Here is a 17,809-nt window from a genome sequence, read left to right on the forward strand (position 1 = left end):
TTTCACTTTAGACCAAACGTACCAGAAGAAAAGCACCTAACACACAGTTCCTATGCTGTCAGATGCTGGATGAGTTTGACCCAATACTTTTACTCCTGCTCAAGCTGTTTTGGTAACTACTTTCACTTCTTCTAAGTCATTATTCCACCGAACAACGTTAAAAATACCTGGGTGTGGTTTTAGGATATGTAGGCTACTCTACTCATCTCTGATGGAGAATAAGTCATTTTTAAAGATCCACTCATTTGAAGAGGGCGGGTTGTAATGTTACCCTCTAACAAGTGGTGTCCTCGTCTGTCTGGCTGCTTCAGCCCAATGCTAGTTGGCTAGGAAGCTCGCTAGCGTGCTCCGCCTTAGCTAGCACTGTTAGCTGGTTTTCACTCCACATTGTTCAATGCGAGGGAGACTTTAGCAGTGGGCTCCTGTTGTTAGCTGGATATCATGGCGGCTGTTCGCAGTTTGCGGGTGTCTGTGAAACCTGAAAGCGCCTCTGACCGCTCGGACTCGGATTCCGACTCGGACTCCGATCGAAATGCCAGAGAAGCGGAGCCGATGGAGGTGGAGGAGGGAGAGCTGGAGTTTGAGTCTATTCCCGTTCGCCGAAGTTTGAAAGAACTGCTGCCGGTAAGTTTAGCTGCAACTACCTCGCTCAGTCCGCGGTTGTGTCCTGCTGAACAAGCCGACTGGAGGTCGCAGCTCGGCCGCTACAGTGCATGGAGGCGCTGCGTCAGCCAACCTTACATTAGCACATCTACTGTAAAATGCTGTGTCTGATGCGTTGCGTATTGACAGTGTTACCGTAAAAACAATACATTTACATTTGGGACCAAGGCGTTTATCACGTTTAGTGCTGACTGTAACATAATATTAACGTTAATGATCACGAATTGTGAAGCTCCGGCCCTTAGTTATGTTGCTAGTGCTAACATAAGCTAACATTACCTAACCAATAGCAATCTTGCTAGCTTATGATAGCTGGGAGCCGCAGCCAGACGTAGCATTAGCATTAGCCAGGTAGCTAGCTAGCTGTGTTTTAATTGTTGATTCAGAGAGTTGGGTAATAGCGCAAAATTATTTGTTTAAAGAAAACTACAAAAGGAAACGTTCATTCGCTTTTTATTGGTGGTACTTTGCTCAATACTGTCTAGTACTGTCCAGTAATGACCTGTTTGGCGCTGTCTGTGTCTGACCTTACATGTAACTATTAACGTTACCTCCTGGCTGCTTGCTAAATTCTCTTCCTCGGTTTCTTGAGAGATTTGGCACAACTAGCCAGAGATTTAGACTGTTGCTGTATAGTAGTCTTTAATGTACCTTCACAAGTATTTCCCTCTTTCATTACGATAAAATGTTTCCGTTTCACTGATTTAAGTAACATGGCACTCCAGAATTTGAGCCAAAAACGCAGAGAAACGCTGTGGTGTAGTGTGAGAAATAAAAGTCTGTCGCTGCCAGCATCTAACGTTAGCTAGGTAGCTAGCCAGCTAACGTTAGAGTGATTTTGCCTTAACTCTTCTTTCTTCTTTAATGAACGCAATAACCGAACACATGTCCTTCAGCAAAGGTAACCCAAGTTATCTCCGGTGGGACCACGGCTAAGGAGACAGGTGGTCGATGGTCGAGACACCATTTTAACTGGTTGAATCGTTAAAATCTTAACCTATTTATTCAGTGAACTGTCAACACTTGATACTTGCAAGTCTCTCATGCGTATATGCCGCATATATTTAGGTTCACGGTTGCTAAATCCGTTATTGTTCAGCCTGTAATTGTACATACTGAATTAAATGTGTTAAGATATGTAACATAGATATGCTTACATAGTTAAGTGGTTACTACAGCTGCCTACTTTAGTGTCTGTACTGTCTTTTCTTCAGGATACAAGCCGACGATATGAAAACAAGGCTGGCGCCTTTATTACTGGGATTGATGTAACGTCCAAGGTAAGTCTCTGTTGTTTCTGTAGCCAAATGTTAGTTGCCTTAGTTTTGTTTGTGAGTCATGTTCTGATGCACATTTATTCAGGAGGCGATTGAGAAAAAGGAGAAGAGAGCAAGGCGATTTCATTTCCGCGCAGAGGACAATCTTACTCAGAGAAATGTGGTTCTGGACAGAGAGCTGATGAAAAAAGGTAAGCAGTCCACTTGAGCTGAAGTAAAATTGAACAGCATTTGTGTTTCTTTAGGTCTTATGATGAAGCACTGTTTGTTCTAATGCTAACTCAAAGGTCTGTTTTTTAAAAACTAATCATACACAATTATTTCTTGTTTCATGAAATGTCTGAGATCTTAAGTAACTCTTTCTGGTGGGCATTATGAGTTGCATGACCGTTGAATTGGAATTTTTCCTGCACTTGGTCATGAGTGCAGCATATTTTGTGTGTTATGTGTCACCTCTAAATTTGTAGCCTATTCACTCAAATTATTTTCATATTAATATGCCTTAAGTTCACGGCACTTCAGTTAGGGATGTGCACAGGTACTTGGTTAACCATTCGAAGTGCTAGTATATTGAATATTGAAACCACTTTTCGGGTATTCGTTACAGACTAACAATTCAGTAAGACATCTTTTTTTTTTAACAACTGTAAAACGTGATAGTTCTGCTCATATTTGTGGGTTAGTTGTTATGTCTGGGTTTTTGCTTTTACATGGGCACTTTGCCAAGGATATGTTGTTAAGGTTGTAACTGAGAAGGCAAAGACAGCATGGATTTTATTGCTAAATAAGCTAGGATGATGATAGCTTTAGGTCCAGAATCTTAAGATATATTTCAGTGACAAAGTAACATGTTATTGGTTGTGGTTAATGCCACGGAGATTTCTTTAATTTAATCCTAATTTACATGTTTCCTTGCAACGAAATCATTAGATGTGGTCTCTCTTAATGCTTAGTTCTTCATTGCAGGAAATTAATGCACACACTCCTACAACCTGTAATGAAGTATGGGTTTGCCATTGTTAGTAATGAGGAGAAGCTCACTTGCTTTTTTAAAATAAATTAAAGTGCAACTTCAGATGTCACTGAAGTTGAGTAACTTGATTATTGTGGTTTGCTTCTATGTTCTGGTGAAAAACCTGTTGAGTGATTTAAATTAATTTAGTCTTTTTTAACCTTTTTAGCTATTCCAAAGATACGACTGGAGGCCTTGCACCTTACTGGTGTGGATGACATGAGCACCCAGGATGTGTTTGGTTACTTTAAGGAGTATCCTCCAGCCCACATTGAGTGGATTGACGACACATCCTGTAAGTTCAGTGCCATTTAGTTAAAGCACTCATGTAATAGGTACCATGTAAAACAAAGAGAATTATCATGCATGTTCTGTTTTTAGGTAATGTAGTTTGGTTGGATGACGTGACTTCAACGCGCGCTCTTATTAACATGAGCCGAATGCCTGACAAAGAGGTCTCCAATACTGATGGCCCAAAGACCACTGACCTTCCAATCCGAAATCAGAGAGGTTAGTCCTGTTAGTCCTGTTTAGTTTTGAATTTTTCACTAATGAATCGGTTTAGCTTTTTGGCTGGAAATTCTCATACGTTTGGACTTTCAGCTTTACTGAACATGGATATTTTCCATTTGGTTTTACAGCTGCTCGAACCCGTGGCTCTGATGATGAGGAAGAGGAAGGTGAGGTTGACGATGATGATGATGTGGTGGAAAAAGCAAACAAAAGCAGCGATGACAGTGAGGGAAAAGCCAGTGAAAGTGAGGAGGAGACAGAGAAAAAAGAAACACAGGAAAGCTCTGAGGTAAAAGGATCAACAGAGTTGGCATAAACGTTTATAATAACTTGACCAGGTTTCAGTCTGTTTTTTCTGACATTGAGCGTTTTTGCTAGGAAATGAGGGGTGATGTTCTTTCTGGCCCTCAGACAGACCTGTTCACTCAGGCAGAGCGAGATTCACTGCTCCGGAATGACCTGCGGCCCACCACCAAATCCTTTAAAGGCAACAAGCTGTTTCTGCGCTTTGCCACACAGGGTGAGAGAACACAGTAGCCCTATACTTTGTGCCTGGTGCTTCATAACTGACACTACGGCTTTCAATAGATAATATTTAACTTGCCTGAAAACACAGTAATACGATATGACAATTTAATACTTAAGTGCTCATTAGTACAGATGCTTTAAATCAGGGCTCAGTTGTGAATTCATTGTCTGGGGTGATGTAGCTAATGTGTGCTTTCAACAGATGACAAAAAGGAGTTGGGTGCAGCAAGGCGGAGTCGGTACTACATGAAATATGGCAATCCTAACTATGGAGGCATGAAAGGCATCCTCAGTAATTCTTGGTAAGAGGAAGTTATGATTAGTTCAGCACTGAATTTTGAAGTGCTGATCATTAGTAAAGATTTTTTAGTCACTTGTTGATTATGCTTTTGGAAGAACACTATTTTTGAACATCTTGAAACAGTGACACTTTATTTTGAGTGGTCCATTTTAGATGAAATGAACACTCAACGGACTCTCAGTAACATGTCAAAAACATGGCAGTAAGGATTAGGTTTTGAGTTGAGGTTAAGGTTAGGGTTGGGCTTAGGTTTTGGTAAGGTTAGGTTTAGTGTAATGAAAGTAACATTGACTTAATGTAAGTAATGAATCAGCAGAACATCTACAAGATACTTACTTCAGTGTATTCATATGCTGCATTACTGCTACTTCACTGATATGTTGTTGATGTGTTCCTAATAATCTGTTAAGAGTTTATTAATCATCTACAAAGAACCACTCCAAATAAAGTGTTAATTAAGAGTCACAAGTATAATTGATGTATTGTGTGCAGAAATTAGGTTTTATAGTTTTAGGGTAGGTAAGCTGTTGTTGAACTAAACATATATTAGTAGTTATGCTTAATCAGCAGTCCTTTCATAATTAAATTTTTTTTCATTTTCTGTTCCTATAATCCACTTCTTCAGGAAACGTAGGTATCATACACGAAGAATCCAGCGTGATGTTCTAAAGACCAAAAAGACATTAATTGGAGACAGTATGGGACACACACCACCCTACACGCACAGACATTCAGGTATGATAAATCATATTTGAAGAGGGTCATGCAAATGTGATGGATTTTGTTTGGCTGAATATTAGATTCATGTTTTCTGGTATTTGATATGACATCTCATTAATCAATCCCAGAATGCAGAAAGATCTTTTTTTTTGTAACATCACTTTAACTAACTCGTGGCATCTTTATTTCCAATAACAGCTGATCTGGTGAATCTGCCAGAAGAGCCAATAGAAGAAGAAGAGGAGGAGGAGGAGGATAGAGAGGAAGACATGGACGCTGATGACAGAGTCGTTGAGTACAGAGATCGGGGAGACAGAGATCGGGGAGACAGAGATCGGGGAGACAGAGAACGGGGAGACAGAGAGCGGGGGTCACGAATTGGGGAAGGGGGGCTGCGCAGTCGTTTAGGAGGCTCCTCATCAGCATCTTCAGATTCGGATGAAATGGACTATGATTTAGAGCTGAAGATGATCTCGACGCCTTCACCTAAAAAAAGCATGAAGATGACCATGTATGCTGATGAGGTTGAGAGCAACCTCAGGAGCCTCCGGTAAGTGAATAATTGTTTAACAGACTTTTTCCTGAAATCTTTTGACATTTAATGGTTATTGTGATCTATCAGATTCTTTCTTTCATCTATTTGACAGTTGTTGTTGTTTCTTCTTCTTTTTTTTTTTCTTTTTTTAACAAAAACATGCCTTATTAACTTTAACTTATCATTCTCTCCAGAAATTCCATCCGGAGTGATTCAGGCTCGTCCAGTAGCAGTGTAAGGAGTCGCATTGGTAGTGGTGTGACCAAGTCTACCTCAGAGAAGGTTACGGATGTCAGGCAGTTACTGGAGGAGAAAAGGCAGGGAACCTCTCATCAGAGAACACCCCCCCTTGTGGCCTCCATTGGAAAGACAGGTGAGATTGACGTCTTTTCACTCAAACCTCCTTTTGAACCAAGGGGTTTCCACCAAATATCCATTTTACTAAGTAAGCAACTATAGACATAATAATGAAAGATCATAGATTGACTGCCCACCTTGTGAAAGGCATATGAACAAGAGCTGAACAATTAATCATTTTTAGATCAAAATCACGGCACGGTGGCACAGTGGGTAGTGCTGTCGCCTCACAGTAAGAATGGCCTAGGTTCGATTCCCGGCCGGGCGACCAGAGTCCTTTCTGTGTGCAGTTTGCTTGTTCTCCCCGTGTCTGCGTGGGTTTCCTCCGGGTACTCTGGTTTCCTCCCACAGTCCAAAAACATGCAGTCAGGCTGATTGGACACGCTAAATTGCCCCTAGGTGTGAGTGTGTGTGTGTGTGAATGTGTATGTCTGTGTGAATGTGTATGTCTGTCTGTCTGCCCTGTGATGGACTGGCGACCTGTCCAGGGTGTATCCTGCCTTCCGCCCAATGACAGCTGGGATAGGCTCCAGCACCCCACCGTGACCCAGAAGGATAAGCGGTTTAGATGATGTAGATCAGAATCACAGTTTGAAAGAATGAAATTTTCAGATTGCAAGAGCTGCAGTAATAATTACGTTCTACATTATTCACAGTTGTCTTAACAACTTTTAGGTGGAGAAATGTAACCTTAATGCTGAACTTGTGAACCAACACATTCAGCGTTCAAGCCTCAAGCGTGAAAAATGAATGTCCTGGTCTTTCGGGCAAATAAAAAAGCTGAAGCTTAATTTAAATAAAATAATTGCATTTAAATCACAGCAACAATGTGGCTCAGAAAAAAATCACACAGGTTTTCCACAGATCGTCCAACACTATCATAAATTGCTAAATAATGACAACAATAAGAGGGAGGAAAAAGTAAGCAACTAAAAATATTGTTTTGGGTTTTCTTGGCATTTGATTCCTATTTTGGCATATTCTTCTCATTGCAGACGTGAGACAAAGGTTGGGGAAGAGACCACACTCTCCCGACAGACAGCGCTCTGTCTCTCCTGTCCCCCAGAGAAACACAGCCCCTCGTAGAGAACCTCTGACAGATGTTCACAGCAGACTGGGGGTGACTAAACAAGAAACAAGAGGCCTCTACTCAGAATCATCCAAAGACAAAAAGTCAGGTAAGGCAAAAGGTAACGCATCTCCTTTTCTCATATTTGGACCAACTTTTGTTGTTTTCTGTCTGTGCTTTCTTATGCACATGCACTCTCTCAAACTGCCCTTGCTCTAATTTCTCTTAGGTGGTCTGTGGAGCCGATTGGGACCATCTAAAGATGGCGAAGGTGATCGCAAGCTTTCTGGCCGGTTAGGGAGCAGTGCTTCCCTCTCACGGGGAACCCGGCAGCGGGATGAAGTGGATTCTGATGGAGTCGATGATTATGATGACGAAGATGATGATTCTCAGCTACAGAAGATGTGGGGGGCCATGATCAAGCAGAAGGAGCAGCAGTCCAGCAAAATGAAGAAAAGCCGACTAGATAACCTCCCTTCACTGCAGATCGAGATCAGCCGAGACAGCAGCAACGGCTCCGACAGTGACTCCTGAGAAAGAACGAAGGACTAAAACTAGAGTCAGTCGAAGAGGAAGAAGAGAGAGGAGATGAAACATATGTTGCTGACTTGCTGACGAAACCCTTACAAGTAGATATCTTCACTCTCCAGCCCTAGTCCAAACATGGATCCTGGTGACATCCTTTTTTGCTCTCTCTCTCTTTCCATATGTACCTAACTGACTTGACTCAGAAAGAGTCTTTTCCCCTGAAAGAGGGGGAATACTGGAGTTTTTGTTTAAAGAAGGGTCAATAAGGAAGAATCACTCTTTTTCCCCTTTTTCTTTTTTGGTCTTTCTTTGAAAGAAAATGTTGTAATTGGTTGTGGTATCTTAACACATCTTCAGGGCCCTTATGCGTTTTATGGCGATTGCACCAGGTTGAAATTTACAGTAGATCTCATGCCTTGGTATAAGACTGAAAAACAAGCAATGTGATAAATTGTCTACAGGCGGTACTTTTTGTGGTGAGTATGCTGTCAGTGAGAACAGTCCGTTTTATGTTAAGACTGATTGCTAATTATAGAAATCATTGGGTTATTAATATGGAACAGAATTCTGGGCTTATGCATCTTTTCCCCTGGTGCAAGCCACTTTGAAAATGCATTGGACCCAGACTGATCAGTACTGTCTTGTAAATTCAGTACTGGAAATGGTGCACAATACTGTAGCCAATATTATGGTCGTGTTTCCTAAAAAGGAATGGCCTACATTCCCAAACGTGGTCAGTGAGTTCAACATGCAAGAACATAGGAAAAAAAGTATATTGTATGTGAAAATAAACATTTTTTACATAATCTTATGAAATGTGCCATTTATTTCTTGGACTCTTAATGAAGGAATAGCTTTTCAGCCTATTACCAGAAGTGAGTAGTAACAAGTTCTGTTTACACAGTTACATTTCCTGAATTTCAAATGATAGTACTTACACGAAAGTATAATTCTGAGAAAAATAATTTACTGCTCAGTTACATTTTACTGATTTTATATTTATCACTATTTACTTTGTTTAATAATGTTACATTGGTGGCATCTTTTCTGCTTTTATCCTTTTCAAGTTGTTTGGAAAGGTACTTGTACTTGGGTCATTATTTAATTCTAAAAAGGAATATTTTTATGTATGGCTTTAGGCTACTCTGCCCACCTCTGAATAGAACTACAAGCTACAGATTTAAATCTCCCAGTTTATTCTTACGTATTTCGTAATTAGGCCGGACTTTTATTTTGAAGTTTGGTTGTCAGACTAAAACTCCTGACCGAACGCTAGCCGGAAGTTACTGTATCACCGTCCTCTGCACGCTGCGCTAGGGAAGGCTTTTCAGCAGTTACTGCCTGTAACTGAAATTAGATATATATTAAAATCAGTACAGGCTGCTGTGCATTTATTGTTCATGTTAGTTTACTGCAGGCTTGTGGTGTTTCGCTGTCTGAAATAAGACAATTCGGAGTCAAAGATAAGTAGCCAATTAGCTAACTAAGCTAGCAGTAACGGAAGTAGCTTCATGCTGACTGGTGCTAATTTAATTTCGGTGGGAGCTCGGAGTTTATTTTCCCCCTCAGATATAACTGACTAGGTTACGTTTGCTGGCGAAATGTGTATCTAAACGCTCCAGCGTAGTGAAATGGAGCGCAGAATACCAGTTGGGATCATTTTAAACTGTTTGCTAATTAGGGTGAAGGAGTCGGCTAGTAGCTAATATGTAGTTGGTGAAAGTCGCTGTCAGGATGCTACAGGTGCCCTACGGTTCTCCTGACCGTGATAAACCTCTCATCCGCCTGCCTTTCACCTTCTTCGCTGTTGTGACTGTCTGTCTGCCGTTGCTTGGACTCATCACTTGCATTACGGTTTCGCTTCTGTATCACTACAATGAAGCCACCTATACCCACTGCCAGGTGTGTATGCTAAGTATAGGCCAGTCCGCTCTGCCACGTTAGTGAGTAAAAGCTCGCCTTCAGTTGTAAGAGACTAACGTTAGCTTTCAAGCTTAATGTTACTGACAAGATGTACTGTGGTAGCTGGCATTGCGCGCACGTAGCTTGTATATTCTTAACAAAAAGCATTGCCAACAGAATGGGACGCTCTGGAGCACCTCTACATGAGTCTAAGGTCACCATGCTTAATGCCAGGCTTCAGGCTAAGGGGCTATACAGTCCCGCAGCACTGGACTTTGGAGCAGTGGAAGAGTGAGGGAGAATCATCCAATACCTTTAATGTGTTGGAGTGCATTTGTGATCCTGAACTGATCGTCCAACATTAGTACCTGACCTCAGTAATGCTTTTGTAGCTGAATGTAATCAAATCCTCACAGCAATGTTCCTTCTAGGGGTGGCAATATGGCTAAAATATCACATCACTATACTTAGACATTTCCAAAATATACTTTACTGTAATGCCACATTTAGAAATAGCTATACAAACTCAATTTGCATGGCACAGTTATTTTATTCAGAATTCACATACTGCACTAAATCCACTTAAACAGCATTAATTATGCTCGTATTTAGTGAAACACGCTTAATGTGTTCTTTTAACACGGACAACATCCACAATATACTCAAAAAAGCATATTATGTATCGTTATAAATTTTAGCACAAAGTGATAACGTATTGTCATATTAAATACAGACAACATATTTCCTTTGGGATCAATAAAGTATCTATCTATCTGTCTATCTATTACCTACTTGTAGTTCCAAAATCTAGTGTAAAGATGTCCCAGAAGAGTAGGGGCTGTTACTGCAGCAAATAGGAAAAAAATGATGTCCTTTATTTCAGAAGAAATGTTGACCTTTAGACACACAGTGTGTAGTGGTAGCAGTCATGTCTGTCTGCTTAATTTGGTCAACATATAGCTAAGCTGTTACTGCATCTTCAAAAAGAAGCTTTCTCATCCAACAGTCTTCCTTAACTACTGTGTGGCTTCTCTTCTACAGGTCCACAACTACCTCCCATCCATCAGTGCGGCCATTAGCCTCACACCAGAGCGATATATCTGGCGTTTCTGTATCGGCCTACATTCTGCCCCACGCTTCCTGGTGGCGGCAGCCTACTTCAGCTTCTACCGAGGCCGCTTTGGCAGGCAGCTCATAGACCAGCTGCTGAGCATCTTCACTCTTTTCTGTGCCCTGAGTGAAAATGCAGGGCTGCTACTGCTCACCTATGTCTGCTCTACTGAAACTTACAGTGAGTGGTTCTGTATCTAGGTCTTGAATTCAGTTTACTATAAAATGTCATAGAGGCAATGCTCAGCCGTTTTCTTTTTGTATGTTGTAAAATCCTTACTGTCATCCTGTCACATATTTAATCTATAGGAGTGTAAGAGTACACAAATTTTCAGGTTTGATACGATTTTTGATTTTAAGTTCAACATTTGATCTGATTTTCGACTAAATTTTTATTACTAAAAATAATTATATACTACCGCAAGTGGTCTGGCTCAGAAAAGCACAAATTTTATTTCCAAAAAACAAAATATTATAAAGTAGCAATAGGTTTTTGTACAAAATAATGATCTTACAAAACAGCTATTTCCCTTAACTGAGCTATAAATAACACAGTAATAGATGGACGAATCCAGATGTCTAGTTTTGATCATTGACAATAGTTTCCACAAAAGACAGCAAACGCGAGACCCTCAGGACAGACTGAGGAGCGGCTTGGTGACACAGTTGTAATACAGTTTTAGATTTTAACACACTTTTTCAATCAGAGCCTCGAGATGAACACTGGAGTGACTTTTCTTGAGATTTTCTTCAAAGTTAGGATTAAGAAACAAGTTGTTTACTAACTAACATTTGTCTGACTCCAGTCCTTGTGGGCCACAGCACTGCAGACCTCAGTGGTCTGTCTTATTAAAACACCTGATTCAACCCTCAACTGATTAGCAAGTTCTTTGTTAATTGGGATAATAGCATTAGATGAGGGAAAGTGACAATCTCAGCTCCATCCTAGAGGGAACCCAATTTGACATGCTTGTTTTAGGCGTTAAAAGGCAAATAATAATTATGTGTACACACAATCAAGATAGTATAAAGCGGTAAGTTTTGACATTATTTATAGCCTATTGCCCAAAGTCCGAAACTCATTGTTGGCCACTCATGCTATTTGATAGGTTAAATGCACTTGGCTTCCTCTCTTTACACAGATAAGAATTTGTGCCAGGAGACTATAGAGACAGCTGGCTGATGGGGTTGGTTTTTTGTTGGTTCTCAGGTCTTCATAAGAACGGCTTCATTGTGTTCATTGGGAGCTCCCTGCTGCACATGATGTGCACCTGCAGGCTGTGGCAGGTGATTACGAAGTATCCTGTTAGTGCTGAGGTAATGTAACTTTCCTGTACTCTTGAATTTGGTTGACTGCATTTGTTTTGTGATCCTGTGATCAGCAGAGGGCACAATTTTCACAGCCTACTTTGCACCTGTAGTCTTATCTATTGCTAGATCAGTGCAAATATGCCTAATTGTTCTTCTCATCCGTTTCTGTTCTACTCAGATGAAGGTGTCAGCAACTGAGTATATACAATTTGTATTATACTAAAGTAAAACTAAAATGAAAGCTAAAACTATTAAAGAATAAATATGTTTGAAATCTGAAAAGAAAATGAAAATAACCACTGCCATTAAAATACTCTGTTCTGCTGGTGGAATAGAAATGGACTCATTGGATATTTTTTATTGATATATCAAAATATATATTTTTGTTTAAAGTATAAGTAAAATTGAAATAAAATGTTTTCACATTTTCTTAAAAATATGTAAAGTCTGAACTGAATATTTAAAGGCTGAACTGAGGGGCCTCCAAAACATCCAGTGAAAAGGGCTAAATACATTATAAAGTCACTTTACAATAGGGATCCAATTTTTATATTCATGTTTATAGTAATTATTTTCAGACAACCTCGTAAGTGCTTAATATTTCGAGTTGTGTAATTTATTAATTATGAGTATCAAATAACTAAAGGTCTTTTGGTTTCTCTGATTCAGTAATGATGGATTATTTGTATGTCACTAAATGTGTAGTTAATAATTCAAGTGCTGCCATTTATTAATCCATATGTAACTATTATATAATCATTAACAGTCATCAAACTATTAGATAATGATTCAGTTGCTGTTTATTATGACCTGTTATGTTAGAGTTACCAAAATATTTGTGCTTTAATTGATGGATAAATAATAGAGCTGATACGACTATTAATAGACAGCTGATATTTTCTCCTTGTGCTGAGTTTATATGTACTGTCTGTAAAAATATAAAGTAGATAGAAAAGACTACAGGAGAGAAGTAGGCTGTGAAAATAGTGACTTAGTGAATATATATATGTGTGTGTGTGTGTGTATTTATTATTTATTATTCTCATTTAGAAAATCAACATGTGTTAAAAAAATCCTCTTGGAAAATCTAGACTGAATGTCATGGAAATAGAATAAAAAATAGAAATAAAAACTACATTGGAACAGCAAAACAGTTATAAACTTCATCTGCTTTAGATTTAGTTTTGTGTTTGTAATTACTGGAGACTGTGAAATATTCAGTACCATTCTTTAAGTGTATTGATTTGTTCTGTAGTTTGCACATACAGAACACTACAGTGATTGTAATGGTTAAGTGTGCTCAAGTACTTGACTTTTTAAGCTGTGTTTGTTACATTTATTTACTGTTCAACGTTTTGACTTGCCCTTGACATGATAGCATGTATACTGTGATAATGAGAGGTGTAGCTGTATCTGTGAACTGGGAGTGGATGTGTTGGAGACCGCAGTGGCTCTTTATTTTAAGGCTGTGAAAGTGCACTTGCAGCATGTGTGTAATGTACAATGTGCAAGGGAAGTGGTTTAGATAGACTGAGCTTTTACAGAACCTGTCGCCAGCTGCTTGCACCACTGCAAGTTGCAGAGGAGAAGTGGTGAAACGTTCAACGATTTCTACTCCCTCCTCGTCTTTCTGAGGCTGGCCTTTCTCCTTCTCTATTAGCATCTCTCAGTTTCCTTCTCTTTGTCCTGTCTCTGAAACAGGAGATGACATCATACCGCTACAAGGTCCGCCTCTTCCTCTTCAACGTTGGCTTGTGTTTATTTGCTGGCTACTTCTTCATGCGCCACAACAAGTATTGTGAACCAGGAAGTGAGTTCTCTTAGCCATCTTTGCCACTTTTTCTGAGTATCAGTCACTATAGGTCTGCCCTTATTTAGGACGAGAAGGGGCCTGCTGCTGAAGCATCATGCAAAGGACCTCCATATAGAAACCAGTGAACAAGGGCGGGCCAGATTCTGTCTTAAAAGAATCTGAATCGAATCACAAAACATCATATTCAGATTTTTAAGTAATCTCTTTTATATAAGCTCTTTAATGTAAAATAAACTCGTGCACACCCAGAGACATTATAAAATTGGGTAATTTGGCACAGCCCAACTTGGAGTACTCCAGTTAATTCTATTTATTTTTTATGAAATGTTTCATTGGTACATTGCTGGTGAAAAATAAACAGTACTGCTACAAGCAGTAATGTATACAATAACTGACACAAAGAACACCTATTAGATGAGGAAACAGGCCTGTAGACTTAACAAGTGTGCAGAGAGTGGGCTACATTTAGATTTAGTACTTGTTAATTACAACATAATATAGGCTAAAGAATGCAAAAATCAAGATGTATTGAGAGTTATTTAATTGGTATCTTGGCACCCTGACTATCTGCTAGTAGATTTAAGTTGTAGCTATATAATAGGGCTGGGCAGTGTATTGTGTCATTATTGTGATAAATAATGCCACAGTATGCTTTTCTGAGCATATTGTGAATACTACTGATGCACTGATATTGACCTTGTTAAACGGATCGGGTGTTAGCCTGACATGTCCAGACCACTATCGATAAAGTCCCTCTAAAATGAAAGTATCTCATTTCAAAACGTCAGATTTTCAAGTAATTTTGAGATAATAAGATGATACCTAAGATGTCTTCGGTGATCAGTTGGAATAAATAAATTTGAATAAATAAATTAGAAGACTATGGTTAAATATGAAATACTTGTCCAGTGTGAAATCTCATTTTAAAAAACCATAATTACCTAAATTTCTTAAAATATAGAAATCATATTTGGAATGAACTCTATTTATGAGCAGAACTCAAAAATACTACCCAGTAAATTACTAGCAAACAAAGCTTTAAACAGTTATACATATAAAATCATAATATTTTTCATTAAAACACAAAGTTTTTTGTTACAGAAAGAATGTATTATGGTAGAGACAGCATAGCGTTTTTTTATGTTGTCGTTTTTTGTTGTTTAAACCTTAAACTCATGATCTAAATCTTCATCTTAAAATGTTGGTTTTGTGTATATTTGGCTTATTACTATTTCAGTGGATGCCTTGGGTTTAAATATATCATAAAATAATCATTGTAAATATCTAATATTTGAATGTGAAATTATTTAAAAATAGGTTTTATTTTTCTGTGGGACCGCAATTTGAACTAATTCAGTATAATGGTCTGTGTAGCAAAATATGTTACCATGGAAGTTGTTTTTTTATTGTCAGCTAAGTCAAGTATTCATTGTTTAATTTCTTCAAGATTACTTTATCTTACTTATTGAATTTTAGAATTTGATTGACTTTGGTCGACGGTAGCAGCTTTGAGGTTCTGCGTTCCTTCTGAGGCTGTAACACCGGTCTCTATGTGGCCCTATACTGTGTAATTTACACATTAGTTCACAGATGTTCCAGAATATTTAATAGTGGCTACTGTATGATACGTCTTAAGATTAATTAAAAAGCTAAAGGGGTTAAATACATCTAGGAATTGCCACAAATGGCAGTGTGGTTTCTGATATTGGATCAAGTGTTCGACAACAAAAGTAGGAGGTTACACACCCCTGGAAAAATATTCACAGTGCTTCCTGTAGATCCCGTCTTCAGAGCGCCTCCAGCACTGTTTCAGACATTCCTTATAGGCTTAGGCTTTAGTGCTTTGTAATCCTTAATCATTCCAAACTATCTGAACAGCTGGAGACTGATTCTGATTCATTTCTTTCTTCTTTTCTTAGTTTACACATTATTCGCACTATGCGAGTACCTGGTTGTGCTCTCCAACATGGCCTTCCATATGACTGCCTTCTGGGACTTTGGAAGTAAAGATGTTATGGTGGCAACTGTGCCGGAGGGCAAGCGCATCTGACTATAGAGAAGATGGAAAAAACATTATCATGGGAACCAAAAGAGCTCCAAGGTTAAATACCCCAAAAGGCCACTCTTGTGATGAAGATGTTGCGATCAAGTGGACGTGGCATGTTTGTGTATTTTTGTTTTTATGAGAATGTTTATAAAATTCCTAAATGTACCTGATTGAATATACAAATTAATTAATATTGTTGATAAACATTATTTGCTGTATCAGTGATGTCCTGTATTTACAGTGTTTATGCACAGATTGTTGATATTTTTTTACCTGGAATATTTACAAGTTTTAGGAAAACTTTCATGTACTTGATTCCAAGTCTAACTTATATGACTTGATTAGATCTCATAACTGCAAAATTCTCTGTTCTCCATGCATCCCAATGCACGCACCAGGGCTGTAGTCTGGATTCCAGGTGTTGCAGTTTCTGTTACGATGGATCTTCATAACTGACCACTCAGTGCTCCCATGTGTCACATGCTGAGCCACAACAGGAATCCATGTTTATTAGAAAGTTATAACAAACCTAGTAGATTCTGCTTGTTAAGCCGTCTCTCCTCCCCTGAGAAGAATAATTCTAGTTTTTGGCTCTATAGAAGAGAACTGGAAAGTAGCCCAGCAGAAGCACAAAAATAGAGACGTTTTGGTCCCAAATCTTGTTTTCGGTACTCCTGTATAACCAGAACTAACTTTTTGCTGAAATCCTTTGCATTTAAATCAAACTTCCTCTGTAATACATACCTCATATTTGTGAGTTTCTGAGGTGTAGCAGTAGCAGATGAACTATGACAGTGGATTGTATTTTAAGTTCATATCAAGCACAACCATCACTGCCGGTGTATATATTAAAGTACTTAACGTAGGCAAATAAGCACTGATTAATAATATAGCTAATAAAACGCCATTGGTGTTTAATTCTTTTGTATTTAGTGGTGTGAATCACTAATACTGACTAATATAGCTTTCCATTTTTATACTTAATTTATTGGCAGTTAAAAAATTGATGAATTTGGAGAATTGGACAGAAACAGATTTCAAAAAGTAATCTATAGATCCTTAGAGTTTAATAGATATTACATGATTGAATTCTGCACATAGATTAAGTACAATCATCATACGAGAATTTAAAAATACTTCTCAATGTGAACCATTCTTTAAATGTATGAGTATCAAAGCGGTGCACTTCCTGTGTAATTCCTGATACAGTGAGGTAATTCTGGTAATTTTTATGTACCTAACCGCTTCAGATAAGTGTAAAATAAATTTCTGTGTTCCAACATGTTCCTAAGCATGTAGCTACTAGATGAAATCCTCTTAAAAATAAAGTTCTTGAACGGGTCTTGGCTTGGATGTATAGTTCTAGGAAAAACCTTTAAATGGTGTAGAACCTTGACATTATGTATAGGTCCTTGAAAAAGTAAAAAACACCTCTCCCTTAGAATAATTGTTCTTTAACTCGTTTTTCATTGTAACCATAAAATGCATTTTCTGCTTGTTTTGAAGGTCCCTCAGTTATGTGTTCCTTTGCTTTCACAACAGCTGTGTTACTGTTCTATTTGTATTGTGTTGAAATGCTTTTTTTCATTGTGGCAGTTGTACATGATATGTAGAAAGCTACAGTTGCGCTATCAGTTTTATCTCGGTGTGACTGTCTTTGTGGAGAGGTGTGAATTGAGATTCTAACCCTCCCCCTTTCACATCTAACAACAGATATGGGGGAAATATATATTTTTTTGATTATAGTAATTAAAAGACCCTAGCAATTTTGATTCCACTGGCAGATTGGCTGCTAGGGGGTTTGCAGGAAGGGGCTGTAAAACCACTTCATTGAAAGTTTCAGTAGGGAACTAAACGTTGGTTCTTTTATGTTATTGCTCTAAATGACCCTTTTTAACCCTTTTATTTTCAAGAGTATACTGCACATTTTATGGCTCCGCACGTCTTTCCATAATTCCATAGCTGTAGGATTAAGACAAGTGAATGCAAATTGTTAAAGCAGTATCGTGAAATGATATTGGTGATATATGATAGATGATAAATGTGTGTGAGTATTGAAAGTGAAAGTAAGATTTCAAAAACTGTTAGGAAACTACATTTATTTCTACGAGGATTTAAATTTC

General features: G+C 38.6%; 2 protein-coding genes across 6 annotated transcripts; both read left to right on the forward strand.

The window, feature by feature from the left end:
• Positions 1-251: 251 nt before the first annotated feature.
• Positions 252-7,576, forward strand: ncbp3 (nuclear cap binding subunit 3). Of its 5 annotated transcripts, none has more exons than XM_036587908.1 (13): positions 252-624; positions 1,878-1,943; positions 2,026-2,131; positions 3,122-3,247; positions 3,334-3,462; positions 3,594-3,754; positions 3,877-3,985; positions 4,196-4,295; positions 4,920-5,029; positions 5,213-5,564; positions 5,744-5,922; positions 6,902-7,096; positions 7,205-7,576. In XM_036587908.1, exons 1-13 carry the CDS (start codon positions 442-444, stop codon positions 7,507-7,509), a joined length of 2,121 nt encoding a protein of 706 aa, XP_036443801.1. In that variant the 5' UTR covers positions 252-441; the 3' UTR covers positions 7,510-7,576. The 5 variants fall into 5 exon arrangements, with proteins under 5 accessions (XP_036443801.1, XP_036443799.1, XP_036443802.1 ...); XM_036587906.1 differs by having other exon boundaries at positions 254-624; positions 3,844-3,985; XM_036587909.1 differs by having other exon boundaries at positions 254-624; positions 6,902-7,084.
• Positions 7,577-8,772: 1,196 nt separating this feature from the next.
• On the forward strand, positions 8,773-17,027 carry pgap2 (post-GPI attachment to proteins 2). The gene is made up of 5 exons (XM_036587911.1): positions 8,773-9,405; positions 10,447-10,696; positions 11,726-11,832; positions 13,528-13,636; positions 15,559-17,027. Exons 1-5 carry the CDS (start codon positions 9,238-9,240, stop codon positions 15,687-15,689), a joined length of 765 nt encoding a protein of 254 aa, XP_036443804.1. The 5' UTR covers positions 8,773-9,237; the 3' UTR covers positions 15,690-17,027.
• Positions 17,028-17,809: the final 782 nt, after the last annotated feature.

This window comes from Colossoma macropomum, unplaced genomic scaffold (assembly GCF_904425465.1).
Source record: "Colossoma macropomum unplaced genomic scaffold, Colossoma_macropomum, whole genome shotgun sequence".
In the NCBI taxonomy this organism is placed as follows: Eukaryota; Metazoa; Chordata; class Actinopteri; order Characiformes; family Serrasalmidae; genus Colossoma; species Colossoma macropomum.

What these genes read in the sequence shown, in the direction of transcription:
- ncbp3 (XM_036587906.1), top strand. Translation starts at nt 442, where the DNA reads ATGGCGGCTGTTCGCAGTTTGCGGGTGTCTGTGAAACCTGAAAGCGCC. An exon ending in CAGAGAGCTGATGAAAAAAG is followed by an intron (nt 2,132 to 3,121) that starts GTAAGCAGTCCA and finishes TAACCTTTTTAG; the next exon opens with CTATTCCAAAGATACGACTG. An exon ending in AAACACAGGAAAGCTCTGAG is followed by an intron (nt 3,755 to 3,843) that starts GTAAAAGGATCA and finishes CGTTTTTGCTAG; the next exon opens with GAAATGAGGGGTGATGTTCT.
- pgap2 (XM_036587911.1), top strand. Translation starts at nt 9,238, where the DNA reads ATGCTACAGGTGCCCTACGGTTCTCCTGACCGTGATAAACCTCTCATC. An exon ending in CCACCTATACCCACTGCCAG is followed by an intron (nt 9,406 to 10,446) that starts GTGTGTATGCTA and finishes TCTCTTCTACAG; the next exon opens with GTCCACAACTACCTCCCATC. An exon ending in AGTATCCTGTTAGTGCTGAG is followed by an intron (nt 11,833 to 13,527) that starts GTAATGTAACTT and finishes TCTCTGAAACAG; the next exon opens with GAGATGACATCATACCGCTA.